The sequence below is a fragment of the Oreochromis niloticus genome, linkage group LG12 (genome assembly GCF_001858045.2).
Source record: "Oreochromis niloticus isolate F11D_XX linkage group LG12, O_niloticus_UMD_NMBU, whole genome shotgun sequence".
Lineage (NCBI taxonomy): Eukaryota > Metazoa > Chordata > Actinopteri > Cichliformes > Cichlidae > Oreochromis > Oreochromis niloticus.
The window spans coordinates 38,146,477-38,174,127 of NC_031977.2; the positions used below are offsets into that span (position 1 = coordinate 38,146,477).

Here is a 27,651-nt window from a genome sequence, read left to right on the forward strand (position 1 = left end):
TTCAAACTAGACAGAAACATGAATTTTAATTTCACAATCTTAATTTCAAAGTATTTTACAATAAGTGCAGGTTACAGATGAAAATCAGATCAAAGATGAAAGCTGATCGTTTCGTGGTGGATGATGACACGCACCTGATTCTAGTTACATTACTGAAACAAGAAGTTCAAACAGGAAGCTTTTTGCAATCAGCCGCGCTGTTCAAACATTAGTCACTCAGCGCAATCTCACGGAGAACACGAACACACCAGATACGTTTGAAAGATTTACAGCTTTGGCGTGAAGCGGCGGGCTGGCAGAGCTTGACCTCACCGCCCCGATCGTTCTTTTCTGTTAGGATCTCCTCGCCACCTGACTCAGCTGCCGGTACAGCTGGATGGTCATGAACTGAATTTCTGGATCTCCGGGTTTGATGTCAATGGCTCTGAGGAAGAAGTCTAGGGCCTCGTCCAGCTCCGCTTTGCTGTAGCACTCCCGCCCTCGCCGCACCAGCGAGTCGTAGCTCTCGTCCTCGACCTCCTTCACGCCCATCTCGGCGGTGCACTGATCCATCACCTCGTTTGATGCCAACTCAGGCTCAGTGGACGTTTCCTCCAGGAGGCTCCCTTCTCCTCCAGACTCCTCGGCGTCTCCTGACTCAAAGTCTCCTTCCTCCTCAAGTTCCTCCTCCATCTCCTCTTCTTCAACTTCCTCCTCTGAGTTTAGAGTCTCTCCACTGGGTTCCTCCTCCTGAACCTCATCGTGAGTCAAACCAATCATGTCCTCTTCGGCCTCATCTGAATGGACATCCGAAGCATCACCATCATCTTCATGGCTTTCCTCCTCCTCCATGTCCTGGTTGTCCATGTCTTCAATGATGGAATGGAGGAAGGAGCGGCGAGAAGCCACGGACGTGTTTCCGCCAATGCTCTTTCGTGTACGGAGCGGGGTGGTGCCAGTGGACGCTGACTTTGGCGTTGATGCTCCGGAAACCTGAAAGGAGTTCTCAAGCTGCCCATCATCTTCCTCCTGCGTCTCCTCTTCACTGTCATAAATCACTGCAGCATTTTTCTTCCTGATACCCACGACTGAGTCATGTGACTCATTGAGGCTGACGGCGTGGCAGTTGCTCGGGCTGTGCCTTGATGCTTCTTTCTGCTGCCACTCACAAAGAGATTTACCCACGTCGAAACTTCCCTCCAGCTGCAGCTGAGACAGTAGCTCCTCCTGCAGCTCCTCCTCCTCCTGCACCACCGCCTCGTCGTGATCAGCGTCGCTGTCCTCCAGCTGTAGGTTGAAGTTGCCGTTCAAAGACTCGAGCTCGCTGCCGATTCTGGATGATGTGTCGGCTCTGAGGCTCAAACTGGAGGCGCGCAGGGCGGAAAGTCTTCTGTTCTCTGGAGGAGGAGTGGCGTGAGGAGACCCGAGCTCCATCTCGGAGTCATCGTACTTCAGGGTCAAATGTCCCATCATTTTCTGCTCATCTTCATCGGCTGCTGTAACGTACAGACTTGCGGCTGCAGAGTCATTGAGTGCTTCTCCGACAGAGGTGTCAGCTACGTCACCAGCCTCCATCAGCACCACAGACTCCTCGATCGGATCTGCCGCCTCCAACAAGCTCCTCTCCAGCTTCACTGACGGGTGCTTCGGGGAATCCACGTTCTGCTCGGCGAGGCTGTGGTGGCTGACCTCTGCTGCGATCTGCTCCTCGGCTGTGCTCTCCTCTGCAGTCAGATCAATCACTCCCTTGCTGAGATTCTCCATAGTGTCCTCCTTTCCAGAACCACTCTGCTCCAAATCCACCACAGCCGGAGAACGGGCCAGGCTTGTGTCCTGCTCCGGATATGAAGGACTTTCGTGGTTTCGTGGTTTCTTCTCGTGGGACCGCTCATGGCTGTTGTTGTCTGCTGGGTATCGGAGCCATGCCGGCTCCGTGCTGGACACCATGCTCTCTGCCAGCTGCATCTGCAGCTCAGACTCCGCCTTCATGAGCTCCTGAGCCTTCTGGACACGCCCTTCGATGTAATGGTGCTCCTCTTGGTTCTCGAGGGCCTCATCGTGGTTGATGTCAAGTGTAAACATGAGGTCATGGTCAGAAATCCCAAACATCTCCATGGTGTGGAGGTGTGCGATATGTTTGTCTAGTTCAGGGTCGGTGCGCCGGTGCCTGGCGTGCAGCGCCTGAAGCTGGAGCTGTGTAGAGGAGGACCGTGTGTCCTCCAAGGTGAAGAGCTCCTTCAACTCCTGTTTGCTGAAGTACCGAAACGGGTTCTTCTTGTCCCCGGTATTCTGCCTAATAAGAGAGTCTTTGAAAACCTGCCGGCGGTAAATCTTCTCCTCCACAGTGCCGCAGGTGATCAGCCTGTAGATGACGACGTTTTCAGTCTGGCCTATGCGGTACGCCCTGTCAACGGCCTGGGCATCTGTTGCAGGGTTCCAGCTGGGGTCGTAGATGACCACCCTGTTGGCTGCTGTTAAGGTGATGCCGACTCCACCGACCTGGGTGGTGAGGAGGAAGACGGAGTACCGTTTGTCAGTCTGGAACAGAGAGATGAGCCTCTCTCGCTCTGTGATCTGAGTGATGGTTCCATCCAGCCGCAGCACTTTGAAGCCTCTGTTGCTCAGGATGCGCTCGATGATGTCGAGCACCTTCCTGTAATGGGCAAAGACGAGTGTGCGGTGGCCTTCCTGTCTGAGCCGCTCTAGGAGAGAGAAAAGAAAGACCATCTTCCCAGACTCTGAGATCAAGGTGTCATCAGGAACGCTGGTGATGCTGTGATCGCTGGGCTCTGTGTCTGTGGTCTCCTGGCATTCAGCTGCACTCTCCTCCAAGCCTAACTTGGCTATGGCGGCAGCGGAGAGGAGCCTCGGGTGGTCGCAGAGCTTTTTCAGAATGTTTAACTCAGCTAGAGGCGATCGGGTGGTCAGCAGGAGCTCTCTGATGTGGTCCAGCGATATGAACTGCCTGTAGATGTCCTCCTGAATGGCACTCAGGTAAGTCCAAACAATCAGGTCGTTTTTTCTTGTCAATTTTGGCATCACTGCTCCAGAGTCTGCTTCAAGGTTTGGAACATGGTCTTCCTTGTCCTCCAAGTGTTCCTTGTTATGTGTGCGGTTTGTTTTGTTTTTCTGTACTTCGGACTTGGTTCTGCGGAGGAAATACGGTTTTATTATTGCCATCAGGTTCTCCGACATTCGGGATCCCAGCGCCTTTTCTCCTGGAGTGGCGTCCTTCTCCCGGGCCCGGGTAATGGAGTTCTCGTACTCCGCTTTGAATGTTTTCGCCGTGCCGAGGAGGGTGCCCTGACAGGCAAAGTCAAAGAGAGCCCACATTTCTCTCAAGTTGTTCTGGACAGGAGTACCTGTGAGTAGAACTCGGTTCTTGGACGGTATGGCGTAGGCACTTTTGGCGGTTTTGGTGGTTGTGCTTTTTATCTTGTGAGCCTCGTCCAGGATCATGTAGTCCCATGTGAACTCTTTGCCATTGTGGGTGGACAGCTGCTGCCAGTTGTTTAAGAGCATCGTGTAGGTGGTGATGATGACGCCGCCCCTCCTCTGAACTTTCTCCAGATTCCTGGTCCTCTCTCCTTTGCTAATGCCGTGAAACTCCTTGACCCTCATGCCTGGAGTCCATTTGGAGAACTCCTTGGTCCAGTTTGTGATGAGGGAAGTCGGCATGATCAGGAGGGTGTGTTTAGCCAGCTCATTGTCGTACATACCAGAGAGGAATGATATCACCTGGATGGTTTTGCCTAGTCCCATGTCATCAGCCAAAATCCCGCCTTTCCGGCCATCTCTGTAGAGACTGTACAAGAAGGCCACTCCATCTCTCTGGTAGTCGTACAGCTTGTCATACAGCTCTTTAAAAAGCATTAAGCCGCTGCTGTTAACATTAACAAACTCGTCATCCTCTTCCTCCAAGTCATTCTCAGCGATGAGCTCTTCGATTTTTTTGATCCGGCTTTCCAGTTTGTGACTCTGGTGAATGTTGTAAGCCAGTCTAAAGAACTCCAGCGCTTTGTGCAGGTCTCCCTCTCGGGCAGCGTCTTTACCATCTTGAATGAACCTGAAAGAAAGCAAAGCAAACGTCATTAGTAAGTAATGCCTAATGCTTTTCTTTCCAAGCTCCTTAGACTACGATGACCTGGATGATCGTTTTTTTAAATAAACATTTCAAACTATTTACAGAACAATCAGCTGTTCTGCAACAAATCTGATGCCACACAAATTATTTGTGCCACTCCAAAAAATAATTTCTGTCCACTATGAGATAAAGGAGAACAGCAGCCTGATACCTGCAGGCCTGACAACAGGAGATGTATCACTGCTGTAACACCTGTAACATTCAGCAGCCGCCTCATTGTTCTGACACACACAACAAAACTATTGACTACACTACACACTAACTACACACTAACTACACAAGATTTGTAGTTAGTGTGTAGTTAGTGTGACGGCGGTGTTCACATCTCAGAACACCGCCGTCACTCCTAAAACTTCCTCCCGTTTCTTAACAACTAGATGCCACGTTGCCATATCATTTTTTGATTGGTCGACACAGTACTTTTTTCGACCAATAGGAAAGGCTGGGGTTTGGTTTTGTTTTTGCTCACAGGCTTTCGAGCGCTTTCCTTATAAAACGCCGTTTTTACCGTTTCTTCCCGCAGTAAATATAAACAACAACAGTATTCAGGAAGAAAACCAAACATTGCAAATATTTTTATCATAACTCTGGTTTTACGTGGCCGATCAACACAATTTAAAAACTGGTATAAAGTCCACACTTTTTCCGTCAATTGTTCCGTCTGTCCTGCTCACATCTCCAATGGTTGGACACGTTGTCATTAATGTGGCTTCACTGCACATCAGCCACGCCGCTTTGCTAGCTAAAACACCGGTGTCGGCACATAAGGACGCTGTCATAGCCTGTCAGCGACGTTGATTGGCTGCGTATATATGTGAATGTGAATCGCATCATTGGCTGGACTATAGGATAAGGTGGCATCGTTCTAATCCCATACAGGAGCAGCCAGTCACTTACTGACTAACACTGCAAAACAGAATTGTTGAAGTTTTAATTTCAATTCAGGTTAGATTTTTTTTGTGTGCAACGCAGATTTTCTGTGCGCAGAGACCGTGCCAGCAGTGCGCAATTGCGCAACCAACGGCATTCTTTTCTTCAGCAGCCATTATCCTCTCCTTTCCGAGCTTCCCTCGGGTCCTCTTAATTGTTGTGACGCGTGTTCGAATCGCAGAGTATGGCAAAGTGGCGAATTTTGGCACTAATGGCTTGCCATAGAAGAGAGGTGCGCTCGATTTGCCACACGGAACAGCGCGAGAGTAAAGCACGAGGGAGGTGCTAATAATCGGCTCAGTCATTTTTAATGATCGTTGAAAACCCAGATCGTAATCGAGATTAAAATTCGATTAATTGAGCAGCCCTAACTGTATGACCGAGGACCTTCACAGACGGGGTGTGTGTGTGTCAGTGATTTCACTTTTTCATGTTTGTGAGTAAATAATTAGTGGGGGATGGAATAGGAAACATCAGGATGGCGATGCCTGAGGACCAGAACTGATGGATCTCATGTGGTTATTAACACAATTCACAGAACTGTAGTTACATAAATAACAGCTTTACTCAAAGCATCAGGGATCTCTTCTGTTTCTATCAAATTTACTCTGATATTGAAACATCAGATTAAAGTGACAGCGTTAATTTAAACTTGTACATGTAAAACTGAGATATATGTACTTAATACATCCACTTTAGTATCAGAGTTTGTTTTCACCGTCTATGGCGAGCACCTCATCAGACAACCCAAAGTAACAAATATTAAGAAGTCTAATCGCACTGAATTTGATTTTAACTTTTTAACTCTGCTTTTTAGTATTTTACATTTATAGTAATTTTATCATTATAAATATGATTTTGCTCAAACAAAGGACAGAAAAAATATTATTTAAAAAAAGAAAGAAAAAGAAATGATAAAGTTAAATTACCCTATCCGGTTGTTCAGTCTGACGTCACTAGCCGTGTCTGGGCCTAAACTCTGCTGCAGGTCAATATATCAAATGATCACTGTGGCATTACTGAGAGTTAAAACACTGTCTAAAGTCTTTCATCTTTAATAAAATGATCAGCGTTCTTCTCTACCAGGTCTAACAATTGAGTTTAACATCCAGGCATCCATGAAAACGGAATTTATGACATTTAACGGAGTTAGAAGTTAGCAGGAAGTTAGCTCGCTAGCTTCCATCTAAATACAATATAGCATGTCCTGACTGCAGGGGTTTAGAAACAAATTCAAACGTACAGCTCTGCTATCACTTCCAACATAAATGAAGACAGAAAACTAAACAGCAGTGACGTTTGTAGGGTTACTGAAGTTTGGCTAGCTGGTATATAATGATGTACTACGTGACCGCTAGCGACACAGCTATGTTAGCATAATATAAACAAGCTAACTTTTTTTCCACTCGATAAAAGTTAACGTGAGTGTTCTCAGTGGTCAGGAACAAATGTAATCGCATGGCAGGATGCTGTAAACGGACCAAACTTCAGCCAGGAGAACAACTGAGATAATCCATCCACAATACGAGGTTAGTTATTCATATACTGCTGCATGGGCTGTGCTGTAGTTACATCGTAAGGTTTTAAAAACTGAGCTTAAATAAATGATTAGCGGTAATAAAAACCGAGGGAGGTCAATGGTGATCACTGACTGTTTTATGAGCTTTTTGAGATTAAATAGAAGAAAATACAAAGCATTAAACATGTTAACAACACAAAAGCCATATTAAACGCAGGCTACTTTAGGCCCGGAAGTAGGATTCGTCGCGTCATCACTGAACAACCGGATAATGTCAGAGAAAGTAGAAATGAGAATACAGTTGGGCTGCCACGATTAGTCGACTATCAATATTGTTGATGACTAATTTAATAGTGGATGCGTCGTTTGAAGCTTTGTAAGATCCTGAAACCCGCAGGAATAAGCAGTAGGATTTAAGAGTGTAATAACGGACTGAAACAGCAGATGGCAGCACTGCATGTACAAGGATGCCAGCTGCTGTTAAGTCTGGGAGCATAAAAGAGAAGAACGTCCAATGCAAAATCTGCAGAATGGAACTTGCCTTCCATGGCTGTATGACGGCGATCTGAAAAGTATACCATGTCGCAGCTTTGACGAAGTGGTACAGTCGTCTCGATAAGCTAATTGGCTAATTGGCCAGTTAGCTGCTAACATTAGCGTAAACAGCTAATTACTTACTCATACTGATAGGGGTAAATGTTATGTTACTGTACTGCTACAAAAAATATGTTCGTCTTCAATAAACGACTTTGTCACCAAGCCAACAACATGCACTCCTTGGCACACATTTTGGGGTCTTTCGTTTTGTTGCTACAATCTGCAAATTTCATTAAAAGTTTAAACTGTACGTTTTATGTCCAATGGATGCATGATCTGATTAGTCGACTAATCGCAAAAATAATCTGTGACTAGTCGACTACCAGAATAATCATTTGTGGCAGCCCTAGAATACAGTGTAGTTTATTTGGAGCTGACATAAATACATACAACATAAATAAGTTGGTTTCTCCACTGAAACGAGCTGTGAACAAACAGGATGTAGGACAATCATTCAGTTAAGCTCAAAGTGGGAAACGTGGCCGAACCTCATCCTGGAAAGCAGAGCTGAGGGAAAATTCTCCATGATTTAACTTTACAGCTTGAACAGAAGACTGAAAGCATGTGGTGATGACACCGAAAGTTTTACCTTTAAAACATCAGAGAAGCAGAAAACTGTCATATAGGGCTGGGCTATATCATACCGTTCACGGTAATACCGGTGTAATTTTGGGCAACGATAGGAAAATGAAATATCGCAATAGAATATGGGTAAAACGCGCATGCGCAGTGCCTTTGTTTACATACGCACATGGCGGCGACGCAGAATGAGAAGAGCGAAAGTGGATCGTTGAGTGAAACGGATGAACCAGAATCGGTTTGTAAAAATGCTGCAACTTCAGTGGTGTGGAACTGGTTTAGCTTTCGTCTGTCAGATACACAACAAAGCACTATTTTTGGTAGAGCATGCTAGCGGGCCGTCGTTGTTACCGTGTTGTTTGGAAAATACGGCACACTTAAAATCAATCCTTTGATTTTTCTGAAAATCGACAGTGTCCCTTATAATCCCGTGTGCCTTATGTGTGAGTTCTGGTTGTGTTTACTGACCTCGAAACGATTTTATGTACACGGCGCTCGAAAATCTGTCAAAGGTTTTAGTACGACTTTGCTAAGCTACGAAGCCGCACCGCTTGATGGATTGTCGAGCATTACGGCTACCGTAGGCAGGAGCCTCGCGGAGTGATACATACTGTGTGTGATGGCCAAACCCGTGGCCACACTCTAAAGTCGGTAACTTTTGTATTTTCATTTTTCATTTGAACATAGTAACACTCTTTAGTTTCCAATAACTTTATTGATTGGTTTGGATACATTTGTTCTATTTGTAAGCGCGCACATTTAGTTTACTTATGTATTCCCACCACTTCATTATTTTCATTTTTGACTAACCTTTATCTTTTTATTTCTTACCTGCTATCATCCCTGGGAGTTGCTGGACAAAAGATGGTAGCCAGGGTTTGAAACCATTAAATACAAAGAGGGCTAATTGGACCACACCACCACTTCCTACTGAAGGGGAGAATATGTGTTTTCTTTCATTTAAAAACAAAGTATTTGTATTTAATTAAATATTTGGGTTTAGGTCAATTATGTTTGTTTGAGCAGTCATTTGGTTTGTTAAGTTTGCAGTCTTTGCCTGAGTTCAGTTTTGTTTCTTTGACCTCTTTTATGAGCTCAACGTTTATTGCTTTTGTAAATATATTTTGGGGTTAAATAAATGGCAACCCTATTTTTCAAATAATTCCTGAGACTCCTCCTGTTTTTCAACTCGGTCCATCACATGTGGTGTCAGAAGTGGGATCCTTCAGTTGAGGAGACAGGATTTTTTTTGCATTTTCTGCCCTTTTTTCTCCCCTGACAAACTTTTTGAGCCATGCAGAATGCTGTGCGCCCAAAGAGAGGAAATAAAATGGAGGCCAAAGAGGCCTTGCAGCAGCCAGAGAGGGAGAAGGAGATGGAAGAAGGAATTTCAGTTGTGGCTGGAGACACTGAAGGAGAGGATACCAGGGAGCCAACTCTGCTTGATATTGCTGGGATTCTTCAGGCTTTCATGGGACAACAGGAAGTTCGAGATAAAAAGCAGAGAGAGGAGGCTATACTGCAAGAACAGCGTTTTAAGAGTTTGCAACACCAGTTTCGGCTTTTACAAATGGAAGTACAGGCTAGAACCACCCCACTTCCAGAGCCCACATCAACTGATCCAGAGCCTGTTGAAACTCCAGCTGATTATCAGACACAAGCAACATCTCAGCATGAGGGTTCTGGCTCAGCCTCCATATTAACAGGTCAGTCTGTGCACATTCATCATCCTAAACTGGAGAAACTAGCTGTTGAAGATGATGTTGAACATTTTCTGACCACTTTTGAGAGAATTGCAGCTGCTTGTCGCTGGCCAGAGTCAGACTGGATTTTCCACCTCATTCCTCTTCTGACTGGTAAGGCTCGAAGTGCCTATGTTAATATGGATGTGGACGATTCACTGCAATATGAGAAGGTAAAAGCTGCCATTTTGCAAAAATATGATATAAACCCAGAAACATACAGGCAAAGGTTTCGCTGTCTTGAAGTTTTTGATGAGAGTCCCAAGGAACTGTATGCAAGACTGAAAGAACTTTATGAGAAATGGATTCAGCCTAAAAACAGAACTATAAAAGAAGTTGGTGAAATTATTGTCTTGGAGCAGTTTTTAAGAATGCTGTGTCCTGAGCTTCAGGTTTGGATTAAGGAGCATAATCCAAAGTCTGCTGCAGAGGCCGCCACCCTGGCTGATGTGTTTGTAGCTGCTCGAAGTAAGAGTCAGCCATGGAGCAACAGTGCATGGAAGGCTGCCCGAGATTCACGTCGGTCGCAACCCCCTCAGCATCCTCAGAGGTCAGCGACGGGTGTGGGTAAGCCCTTTACAAGGGAAAACCAGCCTCCAAATACCTCGAAGCCAGGTAAAAGGCCACCAGTGTGCTACCTTTGTGGACAGGAAGGTCACACTAAGCCCATGTGTCCTAATAATCAAAGCAAATTATCTCAAATGTGTTTTGTGCCTCATCAGAATTTGGATATTAAATCTGAGAGAAAGCAGTCAAATAAAATCACCACAGTTAAGATTAATGGACAAGAAATGAATGCTTTAATAGATACTGGCAGCACACAGACTCTGGTACACAGGAAATATGTGTCAAATGACTACACATGCCCTTCTGAAATCATATCAGTTTGCTGTATACATGGTGATGAAAGACCATACCCTACTACTGATCTGTTTATTGAAGTGCAAGGGACGCCCTATCTGTTAAAGGTTGGTGTAGCTGATAATCTGCCCTATCCTGTAGTTCTTGGGGAGGATCTGCCAGTCATCTATGATTTGTTGAGAGAAGTGCAGGAGTGTAATGTGGCTATAACAAGGGCTCAAACTAAAAATCAGGATGAGCATTATGCAACCCTCAGTGCTTTACCCTTCTTTGAGGCTGAACTAGAGACAGAACCCGGGAAGCCTCGGAAGCCACGCAGTCAAAGAAGACGTGAAAAATTTCAACACACTGTTGGAAAGACATCAGTTCAGGCTGCTCCAGATATGCCTTTAGGTTTTTCAGTACCTACAAACATCAGACAAATGCAGCAGGCTGATCTAACTTTGTCTGCCATGTTGCTGAGGGCCAAGGAAAAGGACTCTGTTGAATCTGACACAAATAAAGAGCAGTTCATTCTGCAAGATGGCATTTTATACCACCAGCACGGCCAGGTTAAGCAGTTAGTGGTCCCTAAAGTGGCTCGCGAAACAGTGCTTACTTTGGGGCACTCCATTCCCTGGGCTGGCCACCTGGGGAAGCATAAAACCACCGCTCGCATTAAGCGATACTTTTTCTGGCCTGGCTTGTGCTCAGATGTTGCCATGTTTTGCAGGAGTTGTCCTCAATGTCAGAAGACTTCAATTAGGGTCCCCACCAAAGCACCACTCCAACCTCTCCCAATCATTGGTATACCATTTCAGCGCCTTGGCATGGACGTAGTTGGTCCTGTGGAAAAAAGTAAAGCTGGAAATCGCTTTATGTTAGTCATTACAGACTATGCTACGAGGTATCCTGAAGTCTTTCCATTAAAAACTGTTAAAGCAAAAGCTGTAGCTTCCTCATTGATTCAACTGTTCTCAAGGGTTGGATTCCCACAGGAGATTTTGACTGACCAAGGCACTAATTTTATGTCTACACTGTTGAAACAGGTCTATAAGCTGTTAGGCATCAGGAGTGTGCGGACAACCCCTTATCACCCACAGACAGATGGACTGACGGAGCGCTTCAACCAAACTCTCAAACAAATGCTCCGAAAGTTTGTCAATGATACAGGGTCTGATTGGGACCAGTGGCTGCCATACCTCCTTTTTGCCTACAGGGAAGTTCCTCAAGCCTCCACTGGCTTCTCCCCATTTGAGCTTCTTTATGGCCATGAGGTGAGAGGCCCATTAACCCTGCTGAAGGACTCATGGGAGGGAGAGCAAGGTAAAGAGGAATCAGTCAGTGTTATTTCATATGTCATTCATATGAGGGAAAAGCTTCAGCAGATGAGTGAACTGGCACAGAGCCATATGGCAGCTGCTCAGAAGCAACAAAAGACTTTGTTTGATAGGAAAGCTCGCCACAGGAGTTTTGTCCCTGGCCAGAAGGTTTTGGTAATGTTGCCAACTTCTGACAGCAAGTTGCTCGCAAAGTGGCAGGGACCCTTCGAAGTACAGAAGAAACTTGGACCTACTACCTACAAAGTTTCCACACCAGGTCTCCAGCGAGGGAGTAGAGTGCTCCATGTTAACCTTCTTAAGGAATGGATTCCACGCACTGAGAATAAAACAGAGGGGTTGCTTATTCACAGCGTGGATGAGGAGGAAGAAGTTAATGACTACTTGCCTTCAGTAACAGCCTCTGTCCTGGACCTGAACCATCTCACCAGTGAGCAACAGTCTCAGGTAACACCTCTGATTAATTCAGACACATTTCAAAAGTACCCAGGTCGCACCAGTCTGGTGGAGCATGACATTGTTTTAAAACCTGATGCAGCTGTGAAGCGTATGAGTTACAGGATACCAGAACGCTTCCTGGTGGAGTTAAAGGAGGAGGTGGACCTCATGCTGTCTCTTGGAATCATCCAACCTTCAGCAAGTGAGTGGTGCAACCCTGTTGTGTTGGCTCCGAAAAAGGATAGCACAATACGATTTTGCATCGACTTCAGGTACCTCAATTCCATATCAAAATTTGACTCTTACCCAATGCCACGCATTGACGACCTCATTGAGCGTTTGGGGAAGGCAAAATATCTGACGACCATTGATCTCTCCAAGGGATACTGGCAAGTACCTCTCACTAAACAGTCTCAAGAGTTGACAGCATTCCGTACTCCGTGGGGATTGTTCGAGTTCACAGTCCTGCCATTTGGTCTGCATGGGGCCCCAGCAACATTTCAAAGACTAATGGATAAGGTACTCTGTGGTCTCTCAGCATTCACCTGTGCGTACCTTGATGATGTTGTTGTTTTCAGTGGAACTTGGGAAGAGCATGTGGATCACCTAAGGGTCGTGTTGGATCGGCTGCGTTCCGCAGGCCTTACCATTAATCCAGCAAAGTGTGCTCTTGCTAGGACTGAAGTCCAGTATCTCGGGTTTACTGTTGGAGGTGGGACAATTAAACCACAGGTTGACAAAATTAATGCAATTGCATCATGTCCTCTTCCACAAACCAGGAAACAGCTGCGATCCTTCCTTGGCATGGCTGCGTTCTATAACAGATTCATTCCCAACTTCTCAGCGAGAGCAGCCCCACTGACGGACAGCACTGGCTCAAGATGTCCCAATAAGATTCGGTGGACAGCTGAAGCCATTGCAGCTTTCAAAGACATTCGCCAGTCCCTGAGTAAGGACCCCGTTCTGCACTCACCAGATTTTACAAAAGACTTTACGTTGCAGACTGATGCTTCTGAAAGGGGTCTGGGAGCAGTGCTTCTGCAGGGACCACCAGAGGATCGACATCCTGTCGCCTACATCAGCCGTAAGCTGCTACCAAGGGAGAGCCGCTATGCAACGGTTGAGAAGGAAGCCTTGGCCATTAAATGGGCACTTGACTCTTTCAAATATTATTTGTTGGGAAGAGAATTCATCCTTCAAACGGACCACAAAGCCCTGCAGTGGCTGGAAAGAATGAAAGACACCAATGGGAGAATCACCAGGTGGTATCTGGCTATGCAGCCATACCGGTTTAAGGTTCACTACATCCCTGGTAAAGACAACACCACTGCTGATTACCTCTCTCGCTGCCTGATGGAAGATCCAGAAGTGGGGGGGTGTGTGATGGCCAAACCCGTGGCCACACTCTAAAGTCGGTAACTTTTGTATTTTCATTTTTCATTTGAACATAGTAACACTCTTTAGTTTCCAATAACTTTATTGATTGGTTTGGATACATTTGTTCTATTTGTAAGCGCGCACATTTAGTTTACTTATGTATTCCCACCACTTCATTATTTTCATTTTTGACTAACCTTTATCTTTTTATTTCTTACCTGCTATCATCCCTGGGAGTTGCTGGACAAAAGATGGTAGCCAGGGTTTGAAACCATTAAATACAAAGAGGGCTAATTGGACCACACCACCACTTCCTACTGAAGGGGAGAATATGTGTTTTCTTTCATTTAAAAACAAAGTATTTGTATTTAATTAAATATTTGGGTTTAGGTCAATTATGTTTGTTTGAGCAGTCATTTGGTTTGTTAAGTTTGCAGTCTTTGCCTGAGTTCAGTTTTGTTTCTTTGACCTCTTTTATGAGCTCAACGTTTATTGCTTTTGTAAATATATTTTGGGGTTAAATAAATGGCAACCCTATTTTTCAAATAATTCCTGAGACTCCTCCTGTTTTTCAACTCGGTCCATCACACTGTGCTTCAACATAATATTACCGTATTGTGTGTGTATAACCTCTTTTTAAGTTTTGTGGATATTATACATGGTTATGCTGAGGATATGTCGGCCAGTTTCCACTGGAAATGCCTTTTGGTTAAACTGTCAGCAAGAAATTTGCAGACGACACCACTCTGCTGGGGCTCATCACCAAGGATGATGACACCACCTACAGAGATGAGGTCCAGCGACTGTCAGAATGGTGTAACTACAATAACCTCACCCTAAACACCAGGAAAACCAAGGAAGTGGTCATGGACCTCCGCAAAACAAGAACTGATCCCCCTCCCCTATCTATAAAAGGTGACTATGTGGAGAGGGTGTCCTCCTCTAAGTTCCTTGGCACCCACATATCTGAGGACCTATCTTGGTTCCACAAACACATCTGGTGAAGAAAGCCCAGCAGCGCCTCCATTTCCTGAGGGTTCTGAGATGGAACAGGCTGCAGACTGACCTCCTAGTGTCCTTCTATCGAGCCACAATCGAGAGTGTTCTGGTGCACGCCATCCCTGTGTGGTACGCTGGTTGCACAACAGCTGACAAGAAGAGAAGGCTCATCAGAACTGCAGAGAAGGTGATCAGCTGTCCACTCTCCTCCCTGGACTCCATTGCCAGCTCGAGATGTCTCTCCAGAGCCAGAGCAATCATAAAAGACCGCCTCCATCCTAACCTCCACCTCTTCAACATCCTGCCCTCTGGAAAAAGGTTCAGATCCATCAGGTGCAAAACCAACAGACTGAAGAACAGCTTCTTCCTGTAGGCTGTCAGAACCATTAATGCAAACTAACAGTTTACAATCATTCTGTTGCTGCTTCTTGTCAATTATTATGTTGCAATATTCTGTTCTTCCTGTGAAATATTTCGGCAGATGTGCAATTTCCATCCATTAGCGACCACAGTCCTTCCACGCTTATTATTTATTATATTTTATTACGATGCTTTGTAAAGATGCCCACAATGCTTCCTGTAACCCAAACATCGTGTCTATAGTGCACACAATGTTCTCGTGTTGTTTTTCTTCTTTCTTGTATTTTGGTTTCTTTACTTTCACACCTTTGTGGTCTTGCTACATAATTTCATTGTGCAAGCAACTGTACAACGACAAAAACAGTTCTAAGATGCAAAAGTAGTACAAGAATAATTTCATGTTAATCAACATTAATGTAAAGAAAATCATCATCTAACATTAAAATCTGACTAACTGCTCGGGCCTAGTTGAGATCACACGACACCAGTGGGACAAACTGCTCCTTTGAGCAGCCGTCCCAGTAACCCAGGCTGGTTATGGTTAACGGTCACTGACATTGGAAGCTTCCCGTGTTTGCTACATAAAAACCTTTAAAAGGCTTTTCCCCAAAAATAAGCATTTCATCGTGTTTGCACCCGCCCACGGTGCCACAGGGTCACCTACGTCCTGAGATTAGAAAGTGAGTTTGTGGAAATCACCTTTAACCACCCTCTGCCCGCCAACACTGATATCACTGCAGCTCATAGACACCGACTGCCAGGAACCTCTGCTCAGTCCTGACTGCACTTACAGTCAGTGCCCGCGACTCCCAACAGTTAGAGTGCTGAGAGTGCTGGGTTCATCGTGATCAACAGGAAGCCTGACACCTGCTGGTCAAAGGCCGCAACTACAAGAGACAGCACTAAACCAGAAACTGCAGCTCCTCTGAAATCTGAGCAGAAAGACTCGAGTGGAGCTACAGCAAAGCACAGTTACAGTCTTTAAAAGGTTTCTCATGTCAGATTTTTAGATAAAGATATTTCAGTGATGTTGGAGCACAGAGCCACAACAAACAAAGATGCGACACATGAACTCGTGTAACTGCATAATGAGAGCTCAGATAGGTGTGGCAGTACAGCAGCTTCGTCTACAAGCCCGAAGAAACAGAACAGTCTTAAAAAGAAAAAACTCTGATCTCAGATCAGCCACACGCTGTAATAATAATTTAAATAAAGTAAAATATGTTTCTTAACTAATGTCTAAATTGTGATATTAGCACAGAATCAAATATTTATCGGATGAATTAATGCAGCTTAAAATGCTTCAGTAAACGTTCGGAAGACAGATTCCAGGATATTTACGATCCCACTGTCACTCAAACCCTGACGTCCTCTCAGCCCTGCTTGTGACAAACAGGCTTTTAATGTCAGTGACTCGTGAAGAAAACGTCGGAGCACTTTTGCAAATATGTGATGTCTTGATAAACCAAGCAGATATTTGAAGTTTACACAGCTACATTCTCACCTGAAAATATGTTAAAAGTTTATTTTGTGACCCAGAAAGATTAATAAGAGTAATATTAAAACTTAGTAGCGGCCGCCATTGTTGGAAACTGGAATTGGCTGGGCCGCGCTATGAATTCTGGGATATGGTGGGCCACGAAGGATACACCCGACCCATCCTTCAAATCTGGGGAAAAGGAGGACGCATTTGTCGGCTGGATTCGGAGGAGTCTGTCACTACCTGATCCGTACCGGAAACCCGCTCGGTACCCCGCATGCGCGAAAGGTGTCTACTTCCGGTCGAAGCGTTTTACGATAGTTACGGGTCAGAGTATCTGTTAAGATGTTAAGAAAAATAAGTTTCTCTTAAAATGTTTCCGATAATGAAATATTTAATATAATGTAGACAAAAACAAAAAAAATAAAAAGATAGTGATGGATCAGGACTCCCCGATCCTTACTGCGCATGTGCAAAGAATGTCGCAATGCTGGCACGGAGAGGAAGTGACGTAAGATGTGCGCATGCGGGGTACCGATCGGGTTTCCGGTACGGATCGGGTAGCGACAGAGGCTGTGTCCCAATTCAGGGTCTGCACACTTGAAGTACGCACTTCAAGTGCAATTACGTCACCGCCACGCGACGACTGCTGTCCCAATTCAAAGTGTACTTCAAATGCATACTCCAAATGCGCCGTCGATTTCCCCAAATATCAAGCGTGGTCCGGTGCACGCTTCGTGGCCCCATATATCCCACAATCCATAGCGCGGCGGTGGGTGTGGATAATTTTGCCGCAAAATACGGCAGAAGGGAGCGGCCGAAGAGTGAACTGTCAGAAGTAAGTACTGAATATTATGTCACTTATTTATGTGCGAATGTTTAAGAACATTAAAACATTACTGTTGGCCACATGTCGGCAAAGTTATGTGACATTAGTGATGTTTGTACTTTCAGCGGTAACTTGGTTTTAAAGCCTCTACTTCTAAATATATATATAGTCAACCTTAATCTTACAGAGAATGTGATGATTTTATGGATAATTAAAGTCAGTCATATATCCACAAAAGTCAGTGATGCTGCTCGGTTTGCAGTCCTGAATATGACGGCACAAGCAGGATTCACTGCACTGTTAATGTTAGCTATGTTATATTGCTGCCTCTGTTCGGTGGTGTCGAGCCAAACGGACTTTAACGTGTGTTTGAACGAGCTGACGGTTCACTCGTTAAGCTGAAAGAAAGATGCTTTAATCACAGGAGTCACACATGTGTCCACTGGACCATCTTTTGTGTGTGTGTGTGTGTGTGTGTGTGTGTGTGTGTGTGTGTGTGTGTGTGTGTGTGTGTGTGTGTGTATATATATATATATATATATATATATATATATATATATATATATAATATATATATATATATATATATATATATATATATATATATATATATATATATATATATAGAGAGAGAGAGAGAGAGAGAGAGAGATATATAGATATATATATATAAAATCTGACAATACTATAATATTGTCCATATTATATTAACATTACCACAGTGAGATGACTTTAGTCTCATGAACAACATTAGCTAATTATTATTTACTAGCTAATCTTGAAATGACTGTTCAGTACAGAAATGAAGCCCAACTATCATGTTTTACAGTCCTGTGGTCTCAACTAATCAAAGTGATGTCATGACAAAAATGAATGAACAACAAAACATTTTTTCTCCTTCATTTCTGTCACACAAAGCTGTATGAAACGTTTCTCGCGGTTAGTATCATGGTTGCTAGGCAACCTGAACAGCGCGACGAAGGCTAGACCGTCCCATTTCACAAGCCTCTCACTTCCGCACTTCCCGTACTTGTAGTACGCACCGTACGTAAGCTGTGTCCCAAAACGTCGGCTGCATCCTCCGGAGGCCGCATTTGAAGGCCGATTACGTCACAGCCCGGCGACGAAGGCTGTCCCAATTCGTCGACTCCTTCAAATGTGGCCGACAAATGCGTCCTTCATTTCCCCGAATTTGAAGGATGGGTCGGGTGTGTCCTTCGTGGCCCACCATATCCCAGAATTCATAGCGCAGCCCAGCCAAATTTCAGCTGCCAACAATGGCGGTCGCTACTAAGTTTTAAAATTAGTCTTATTAATCTTTCTGGGTCACAAAATAAACTTTTAACATATTTTCAGGCGAGAAAGTGGCTGTGTAAACTTCAAATATCTGCTCAGTTTATCAAGACATCACATATTTGCAAAAGTGCGCTGACGTTTTCGGAGACGTCTGTTACCCACCCGCTCGATAGCAAACCGGGGGATTCAATGGTCGCTCGAGCCGGCGAGAGCAGCGGACTCCCGGCTTCATTGTTTTCAGACCCCCGCTCTTTCGCTATTCAGGTTAAACATGATATATAAGTCACTCGGATAACTTAAAAATGTAATTGTTTGCCTTATTTCGGTGTTTTATTTGTTCGTGAGTAAATCGGTTTGGCTGTTATTGGCGATATTCACCTGGAGTCATTCACTCTCACTGACAATCACTTATACACGCGAGGAACTACTTGGATTACGGTGGTCCTGTTTGTCTATGTACGACTCTTCTAATGCTCGGACAGATGTGATTCTTGGTGAGGATTCATTTGCCCGGTCAAAGACTAATTTTGGAAAGCCCCGCCGCTTGAGAAAACGTGGAAAGAAAGGCGGCGTGCGTCAGCGTGTAAGAAAACTTCGGAGGAAGAATCGTGTTCCTCTGCCTTCTATGATTCTGGCCAATGTCCAATCTCTTAGGAACAAAACGGATGAATTACAAGGAAATGTGCTTCATCTAAGGGAATACAGGGAGGCTTGTCTGATGGCGCTTACCGAGACGTGGCTGACCGATATGGACAGTGACACTTCACTGCGAATCAGCGGCTTTGGGACCCATGTGAGATTGGATCGGAATTGTGGAGTAACACGCAAATCTCACGGAGGAGGGGTATGTTTGTATATCAACCAGGGTTGGTGTAATAACTTTACTGTGCGGGAGCGGTTGTGTCTTCCTGACATTGAGCTCTTGTCAGTATCTGTCAGGCCTTTTTACTTACCGAGGGAGTTCCCTCAAATTTTTGTAACTGTTGTTTACATTCATCCTAAAGCTGATGTCAAAGCTGCTGCTGACGCCATTTTTAAAGTGGTACACAATCTGCAGACTCTTTCTCCGGATGCTCCTAATTTTATTCTTGGTGATTTTAACAATTGTAATCTTAAGAAATCACTGAACAATTTCTTTCAATATGTCACTTGTCCTACAAGGCATAACAAAACGCTGGATTTGTGTTATGGACCAATTAAGGGGGCATATAAGTCTGTAGCTGGACCGGCGCTAGGTTCTTCGGATCACAATGTTATTCATCTCCTCCCTGCTTACAGATCTGTGATTAGGAGGGAGAAGGCCTGTGTGAAGCGGACTAATGTCTGGACAAAAGACAGTTGTGCTGCTCTTCAGGGGTGTTTTGATTGCACTGACTGGTCCTTGTTTCAAGAGAGCACTTCTGATTTGGATGAACTTACCGATGTAGTGTGTAGCTACATCTCTTTTTGCAAAGACTCTGTGATTCCAGTCAGAGAATTTAAGACTTTCCCAAATAACAAGCCTTGGCTCTCTAAAGATATTAAGGACCTGATTCTTAAAAGGAAAATTGCCTTTAACGAGGGAGACATTCCCACTGTGAAAATATTGAGGAAGGAGGTGAGGGCTGCAATAAAGATTGCCAAGATGAGGTACAGAAACAAGATTGAGGCAGAACTCAGCAGTAACAACCTCAAAAGAGCTTGGCATGAAAACAATGGCAGGGCTACAGACGAAAGGGAAAAGCAATATTACCTTAGAGGGGTTTACCTCTGACAAACATCTGGCAGACAGTCTTAACAGTTTTTACCTTCGTTTTGAGAACTATGACTGTTCTAGGCAGACCAGCACACTGAGGGAAAAGACTATCACTCCCCCATCAATTTGTATTGATGAGAGGGGGGTAGCTAATCTTTTTAGACACACTAAAAGCAAGAGTCCTGGACCTGACAACATCTGTGGACAGGTACTGAGAACTTGTGCTGATCAGCTGAGTGGGATTTTTCACCATATCTTCTCACTTTCTTTAGAGCTACAGACAGTACCTAAGATTTGGAAACATGCTATTATTGTTCCAGTTGCTAAGGGCAGTTCTCCTAAGGCACTGAATGATTTTAGGCCTGTGGCTCTGACTTCTTTAGTGATGAAGTCATTTGAGAAGATAATTAAGAAGGAGATTTTAATGCATGTCGAACACCATCTTGACCCCTTCCAGTTTGCCTATAGAGCAGGGAGAGGTGTGGAGGATGCTGTTGTCACACTCCTGCATCTCTTGTATAAGCATCTTGATGCCCCCCACACCCATGCAAGATTATTATTTGCTGACTTTTCATCTGCATTTAATACAATTCAACCCCTCTTACTTGCTGACAGGCTTTGCAATCATTTTAAGCTTGACACTAGTCTGGTTGGCTGGGTGACAGACTTTCTGACCAATAGGTCACAATGCGTGAGGGTGAATCATGTATTTTCTGATGTGCTCTCCTCCTCTACTGGATCACCCCAGGGTTGTTGCCTCTCTCCCCTTCTGTTCATTCTGTACACAAATGAGTGTCGCAGTAATCTCACGAACAGACATATCCAGAAGTTTGCTGACGACACAGTAATCGTCAGTCTTCTAGTGGGGGATGAGTCAGGCCATGGACAGGTTGTTGATGATTTTGTGAATTGGTGTGATGAGTCCTTCCTTTCACTTAATGTGTCGAAAACTAAAGACATGATTATTGATTTTAGGAAGTCCTCTTATAGCTCATCACCTACTATCATTAAAACTGCTGATATTGGGATAGTTGAGAGCTATAAATATCTAGGTGTGGTACTTGACCATAAACTGTGTTTTGAATCTCATGCTGATGCCACTACTAAAAAAGTTCAACAAAGACTGTTCTTTTTAAGGAAAATGAGATCTTTTAATGTCTCATCTGAGATGTTGTCTTTGTTTTATAGAAGTTTTATCGAATCTGTGATGTCATTTTGTATCGCTGCCTGGTTTGGTAATCTGACGGTGAAGAATAAGAATCGGATGGGACTTCTGGTAAAAACTGCTAGCAAAATTTCAGGGCGCTGGCAAGATGGACTTTTGGCCATCTACAATAGAAATGTGCTTAGGAAGGCTCATTCCATTATTAACTGTTTAAACCATCCACTTCACAGTGAGTTTGAGTTGTTGCCCTCCGGCCGCCGTTTTAGAGTACCTGTGAGGAAGACTAAAAGACTTCAGGTCTCTTTTATCTCGACTGCATCTTGTCTCCTTAATGGCAAATAACTGACCTTGGACTTTCTATCATTATTATTTTAAAGTATTGTTCTGATTATTTTTATCCTGCTGCTGAACTAATTTCCCCTTGTGGGACAATAAAGGAATTGAATTGAATTGAATTGAGATCAAAGTTATTAGATTAAATAAAACTTTATTAATCCCCCGGGTGGTTTTCACACAGCTGAATAAACGTCAAAAAGAAAACTGATTAAACAGAAGTGTGAGACGGTCGAGAATTTACGCCAGTGTCCTGTTATATTTTAGATAGCAAGGAGCAGACGGCCGAGTTTATTAAACTCCACCGACACAGCGGTGACACAAATCTGAAGGCTAGACCGTCCCATTTCACAGCCTCGCACTTCCGGCCTTCTCGGTCTTCGAAGGACCCGGCCCACGTAGACCGAAGGCCGGGTCCTCCGAAGGATGCAGCCGACGTTTTGGGACACAGCTGTAGTGTACGCACACGCGTAGTGTGCGTACTTCAAGCGTGCATACCCTGAATTGGGACACAGCCAGGCCGTGTCCAAATTCATGGGCTGCATCCTCCTGAGGCCGCATTTGTAGACCGATTACGTCACAGCGACGCGCCGAAGGCTGTCCAAATTCATAGACTCCTCCGAATGCAGCCGACAAATGCGTCCTCCTTTTCCCTGAATTTGAAGGATGGGCCATGTGTGTCTTTCGTGGCCCACCATATCCCAGAATTCATAGCGCGGCCCAGCCAAACTCCAGTTTCCAACAATGGCGGCTGCTACTAAGTTTTAAAATTACTTTTATTAATCTTTCTGGGTCACAAAATAAACTTTTAACATATTTTCAGGCGAGAATGTAGCTGTGTAAACTTCAAATATCTGCTCGGTTTATCAAGACATCGCATATTTGCAAAAGTGCTTCGACGTTTTCGGAGACGTCTGTTACCCACCAGCTTGATAGCAAACGGAGAGCTCGAGGGTCACTGAAGCCGCCGAGAACGGCACAACTCCCGGCACATCATTTTCAGATCACCACGGACTTTCGCTACTCAGGTTAAACGTAATATATAAGTCACTTAGACAACCTAGAAATGATATTGTTTGGCTTTTTTCAGTGTTTTATTTGTTCGTCAGTAAATCGGTTTGGCTGAGATTAAAGTGATTAGATTAGATTAAATAAAATAAAACTTTATTAATCCCCCGGGTGGGTTCCTCCGGGATTTTCACACAGCTGAATAAACGTCAAACAGAAAACCAATTAAACAAAAGTGTGAGACGGTCGAGAATTTACGCCAGCGTCCTGTTATAATTTAGATAGCAAGGAGCAGGCGGCTGAGTTTATTAAACTCCACCGAGACAGCGGTGACGTTAATCAGAAGGCTAGACCGTCCAATTTCACAGCTGTTTAATTCCGGCCTACCTGACCTTCTGAGGACCCGGCCCACGTAGACCGTGAAGGCCGGGTCCTCAGCAGGGGCGGATCTAGAGAAATTTTCTTAGGGTGGCAAGAGGGTGGCAAAGAAATCAAATGGGGTGGCAAAATCAAGGCTTTTTTTTCAAACACATATGCAGGTGGTTACATATGGTTAAAATAATTCAAATGCAGTAAGTATACACGTTTTTCATATAAATATAGTCTATAACTTAATTATTGTCTGTAGCCCACATAATTACACACTTTAGTTAAAAACATGTGAGTTTTGATCTTATGTACTGTATAGGCTGTATAATAAATAAATATGGAGCCCAATAAGTATAAAATCCAGAAAGCTACACAACATGGGGCGGTTCATTTACAAACACAAGTCTAACTTAAGTTTCACACTGTGAAAACAATCACATTGTTACAGCTTAAATTACACAAAATGTCAGAAATCTGCACTGTCATGAACAAAAACTTTAACCTAATTTTTCATGATTTGTTGGATTAACCCTCTGAGGTCTGAAATACAACCGGACATTTTTGACTCCTTTTGAGTTTACGTTTGTATTTCACCCTCAAATTGTTTCATTTTATTTTTCCCCCTTTGCCTTGTTTGGTATCGTTTCAGCTCAACTGAATTTAGTTGTTTTTTCACTGACATACTGCATTAGTATTACTGATCTGAAATCACACAAAGAACTTAAAATCCTAGTAGTATTTCTTTACTGTAAAAAACCCCACAGACATGTTGAGTAAATTTATATAACTTGAAATGCAAATATAAATTGTACATTTTGTAAACATATACAACTATTTATCTAAAAATGCAGCCAATACACCTGCCGTTTTTTCATTTTGCACAACCATTTAAAAATATTACTAAAACTAAGGGCTGCACGATTTTGCATAAAATGAGAATCATGATTTTTTTGCTTAGAATTGAGATCACGATTCTCTCACGATTTTCTTTTCCAATATAAATATTTATTGCACTTATTAACTGCACATCAACTTCGTAACAGTTGAGACTGAACATAAAAACAATAAATAAACATAAAAACAATAATTGTCTCACATTTTGTCGTTGCTGCAAAATGTTGTACTGCTTGTAATTCCGTCTCCACCGTTGCTCGACACTGCGTGTATAGAGCAGGTAGTGCAACGTTTGAAAAATAGTTGCGTGACGGCACTGTGTAGCGTTTGTCTAGGGTGTTGATCATTTTCCTAAATCCCTCGTTTTGCACAGTGTTGATGGGAGCCATATCTTTGGTCAGGTGATAAGTGATAGCCTCCGTAATTTCTTTGTGCCTGCGGGAGTTCGACGGCTATGGGGAAGCGCTGTATAAGGTTCCCGTTATTGATGTTTGGGTGGTTGACCGGGACGGATTTTCTCCTGTCACTTTCTCGTCATCCCTGACGTGTTCTCCGTTGTTTTTTCCTGCCAATTTGAGCATCACGGCACAGCTTCTGTATCACGTGGTATAAGGCTCCGCCCTTGTCATTTGTTGAGCAGGAAGGGTGAGCGCTTGTTTTCATGCAGATTACGTCCCGGATCAAAATGCGGTACAATCGTCGTCGTCTTTTTTTTTTTTTTTTTTTTTTTAAATCGTTGTCATTTGGAAATGAGATCGCACATATGTATGAATCGAGATCGCGATTTTCTAACGATTAATCGTGCAGCCCTACTAAAACTAAAATGAGAGAACAATCAGGTGTCGCAATAAGATGCCCCACAAATGATGTGTGCCAGTAAAAAAAAAAAAAAGTTTGTCCACCAAAAGACAGAGGAGAGCAGCACAGGGACAAACCTGCAGGCCTGACAACAGCAGGTGTATCACTCCGCTGGTTTTCTACTTAGTGACAGTGTTTACGTTGCAAATGTGCCTTAGTGACATCATTAGTGCCCTCACTGACACACAAAACAAAACGACTACACAACAGAACAACTACACAAGACAACACAACACACTAAGCTCTCTCTCCCCCCCCCCCCCTTCCTAAACAACAAAATCCCACATGTTGACTTTTTAATAAATTGGTTGACATGGTGCATTTTTCCACCGATAGGAAAGAGGTGGCTTTTTTCCCCCCCTTTCTTTACTGTTTTCTCGCTGTCCTTAGAAAACGCTTAAAACACACACACACAAAAACGTGACGACAGTATTTAGTAAAAAGCGTGGCTTATATATATTATCATAACTCTGGATTTACTGGCCTGTAATTAAAATGTAAAAACTTTGAAGTCCGAACTTTCAACGTGGGCTGAAATAGAGACTCAGTGTGGCTGCAGCTTGTTGCTGTGTCAGCTTACATCAGTCATGTGATTTGGAGGTGCAGCGTGTCCGTGGACCACAGAGGGTTAATAACACTCACCTTCCTTCCATTTCCAGAGTGTAACATCCAACCACCTGTGTAAAATCTGAAATTCCCATGGTGTTGTTCAAAATGTGCTCTGGCACAATCATAAGCATCGCTTGCTACTGAAAACAAGAAAAAAGCCGGTCCTGATATGGGCTGAACCATTTGTTAATGGTGCAGGGGGGGGCACTCTGCAATATATTCAGTTTTAGCATTTATATTCACTGTTGACTGTAACTACGCTCAAACTGTTAATGCTATCTTATTTTAATAAACAACACTGTCATATGCAAAACTGGGGTGGCACTTGGGGTGGCAAGGGATCATTTTAGGGTGGCACTTGCCATCCCATGCCACCCTTCTAGATCCGCTCCTGGTCCTCAGGAGGATGCAGCCCATGAATTTGGACACGACCCCAGAGTCTACGAATTGGGACAGCCTTTGTCACACCGCTGTAACGTAATCGGCCTACAAATGCGGCCTCAGGAGGATGCAGCCCCTGAATGTGGACACAGCTACGATATCGGAGACTGCTTCTTCTTCTTTGGTGTTTAACGGCAGCTGGCATCTTCTGTTTCAGTCCGTTATTACACTCTTAAATCCTACTACTTATTCCTGCGTCTTTCAGGATCTTACAAAACTTCAAACGAATCATCGACTATTAAATTAGTCGATGATTTTGATAGTGGACTAATCGTGGCAGCCATAATCTGATCGTCACACATTAATAGTGAAAGAACGTGGCTTTGGTCTACTTCAGGGTTTTGCAGAGCAGCGACTCATCTGAACAGTTACTGATCCCAGATTCAGGACAAAGAAAATCCTGCCTTCACCTACAGCCACAAATGACGTGACGAGTCATTGCATTAGATTAGTAGTGTGTGTGTGTGTGTGTGTGTGTGCGCGTGTGTGTGTTGTACCTGTGGTAAGTTTCCATTCTTTCTTCTGTGTCGATGGACAAAGACCTGCAGAGAGTCGGAGTGAAAATCAAACAAACCGATAAATAAGCACCACAAACAATGAAGCTTCTCATTCAGTTTCACTGATCTGGAGATTTTTGCTTGACTGTAACACCACCTCCCATTACAGGTACCAAGTGTCAGACCGAAAGCATGCAGCAATTCAGAGTTCACACACCCACATATTTAGCCTGAGAGTCCACTCAGAGAGCCACAGGACCAGATATTCACCCTCACCTGAAGAACACCTGAAGCCTTCGCTCCAGGAATAAAAAACACATCCATAAATCTGCTTAAATAGTTTAATCTGTTACTGTCTTGGAGCAACTGTGACCCACATCATTTCCTTAGGGATTAATAAAGGGTTCTGATTCTGGTTTCAGTTGCATGTTCACACCTGCGGGCTTTTACCTGCAGCTGTGAACAGAGCGGCCTCCCCCCACGTCTCCTTTAAAAACCCCAGATCAGATCTGACTCATAGCCGCTCTCGTTCTCATGGTTGAGCTTTTCTAAAGCGTCTGTGTGAAAACCTTCTCAGGTTTATGGCTGATTACGTTGAAAGCTCAGCAGAGAAGGTGCTCACAGGTAGACTCACCTGACGGGTGGACTACAGGTTCAAGTGTAACAGTCTCAGATGGTTTCCACCCAAATATCTGAGGCCAGTAACGTAAACACCGAGCGGCTCACTGTCCTTTCGGATTTGCCTTTAATTTGTCCTCCATCCGTTTCTCCACCACCAATCAAAAGAGCCCCCGACACGCGCTCCACGGTCCCAGTACCGTGAGTTTTATCCCGGTGGCATGTTTGGTGTTTCGGACCCTGAACAGGACCTCAGACGGCACAGCCTGTTAGCCGCTCGCTAACGATTCGAGCTTTACTTACTTCTCCAGCTTCTCCGAAATCTGCGAAACCTCTCCGGTACCGTATGCCCCGTCCATCCCGCCGTTACAGCTGTACCTCCGCCTACAAACTGCTCGAAGCTACGACTTTAACGATTATTTGTCCTCAAACTAAACTCCGAACTCTCCGAGGAGCCGCCACCTGTTTCTATGTTTAAACTCGAGGATCATCCCCCACCGGTTTGTCACAGCGAATCAGAGATGACGCTTTGGGGACGTCACGACTACGTTATCCAATCGGAGAAGCGGTGGTGAGTGCTATAAGGCGGGACCCCAGTAAACGTTCAGCCAATGAGCGGCCGAGCAACACGCGCGAGAAGGAAAACGTTTACATTCGCAGCAGTTCAGTTTGAGG

General features: G+C 44.2%; 1 protein-coding gene across 2 annotated transcripts; it reads right to left on the reverse strand.

Annotated features, from left to right (window-relative positions):
* ercc6l (excision repair cross-complementation group 6-like) lies at positions 1–27,510 on the reverse strand. 2 transcript variants are annotated; one of them, XM_003455498.5, is made up of 3 exons: positions 27,280–27,510; positions 26,359–26,403; positions 1–4,045 (listed from the first exon to the last, which is right to left on the reverse strand). In XM_003455498.5, the coding sequence occupies exons 1-3, from the start codon at positions 27,333–27,335 to the stop codon at positions 334–336; spliced, it is 3,813 nt and encodes a 1,270-aa protein (XP_003455546.1). In that variant the 5' UTR covers positions 27,336–27,510; the 3' UTR covers positions 1–333. The 2 variants fall into 2 exon arrangements, with proteins under 2 accessions (XP_003455546.1, XP_005460135.1); XM_005460078.4 differs by lacking the exon at positions 27,280–27,510 and adding an exon at positions 26,993–27,247.
* Positions 27,511–27,651: the final 141 nt, after the last annotated feature.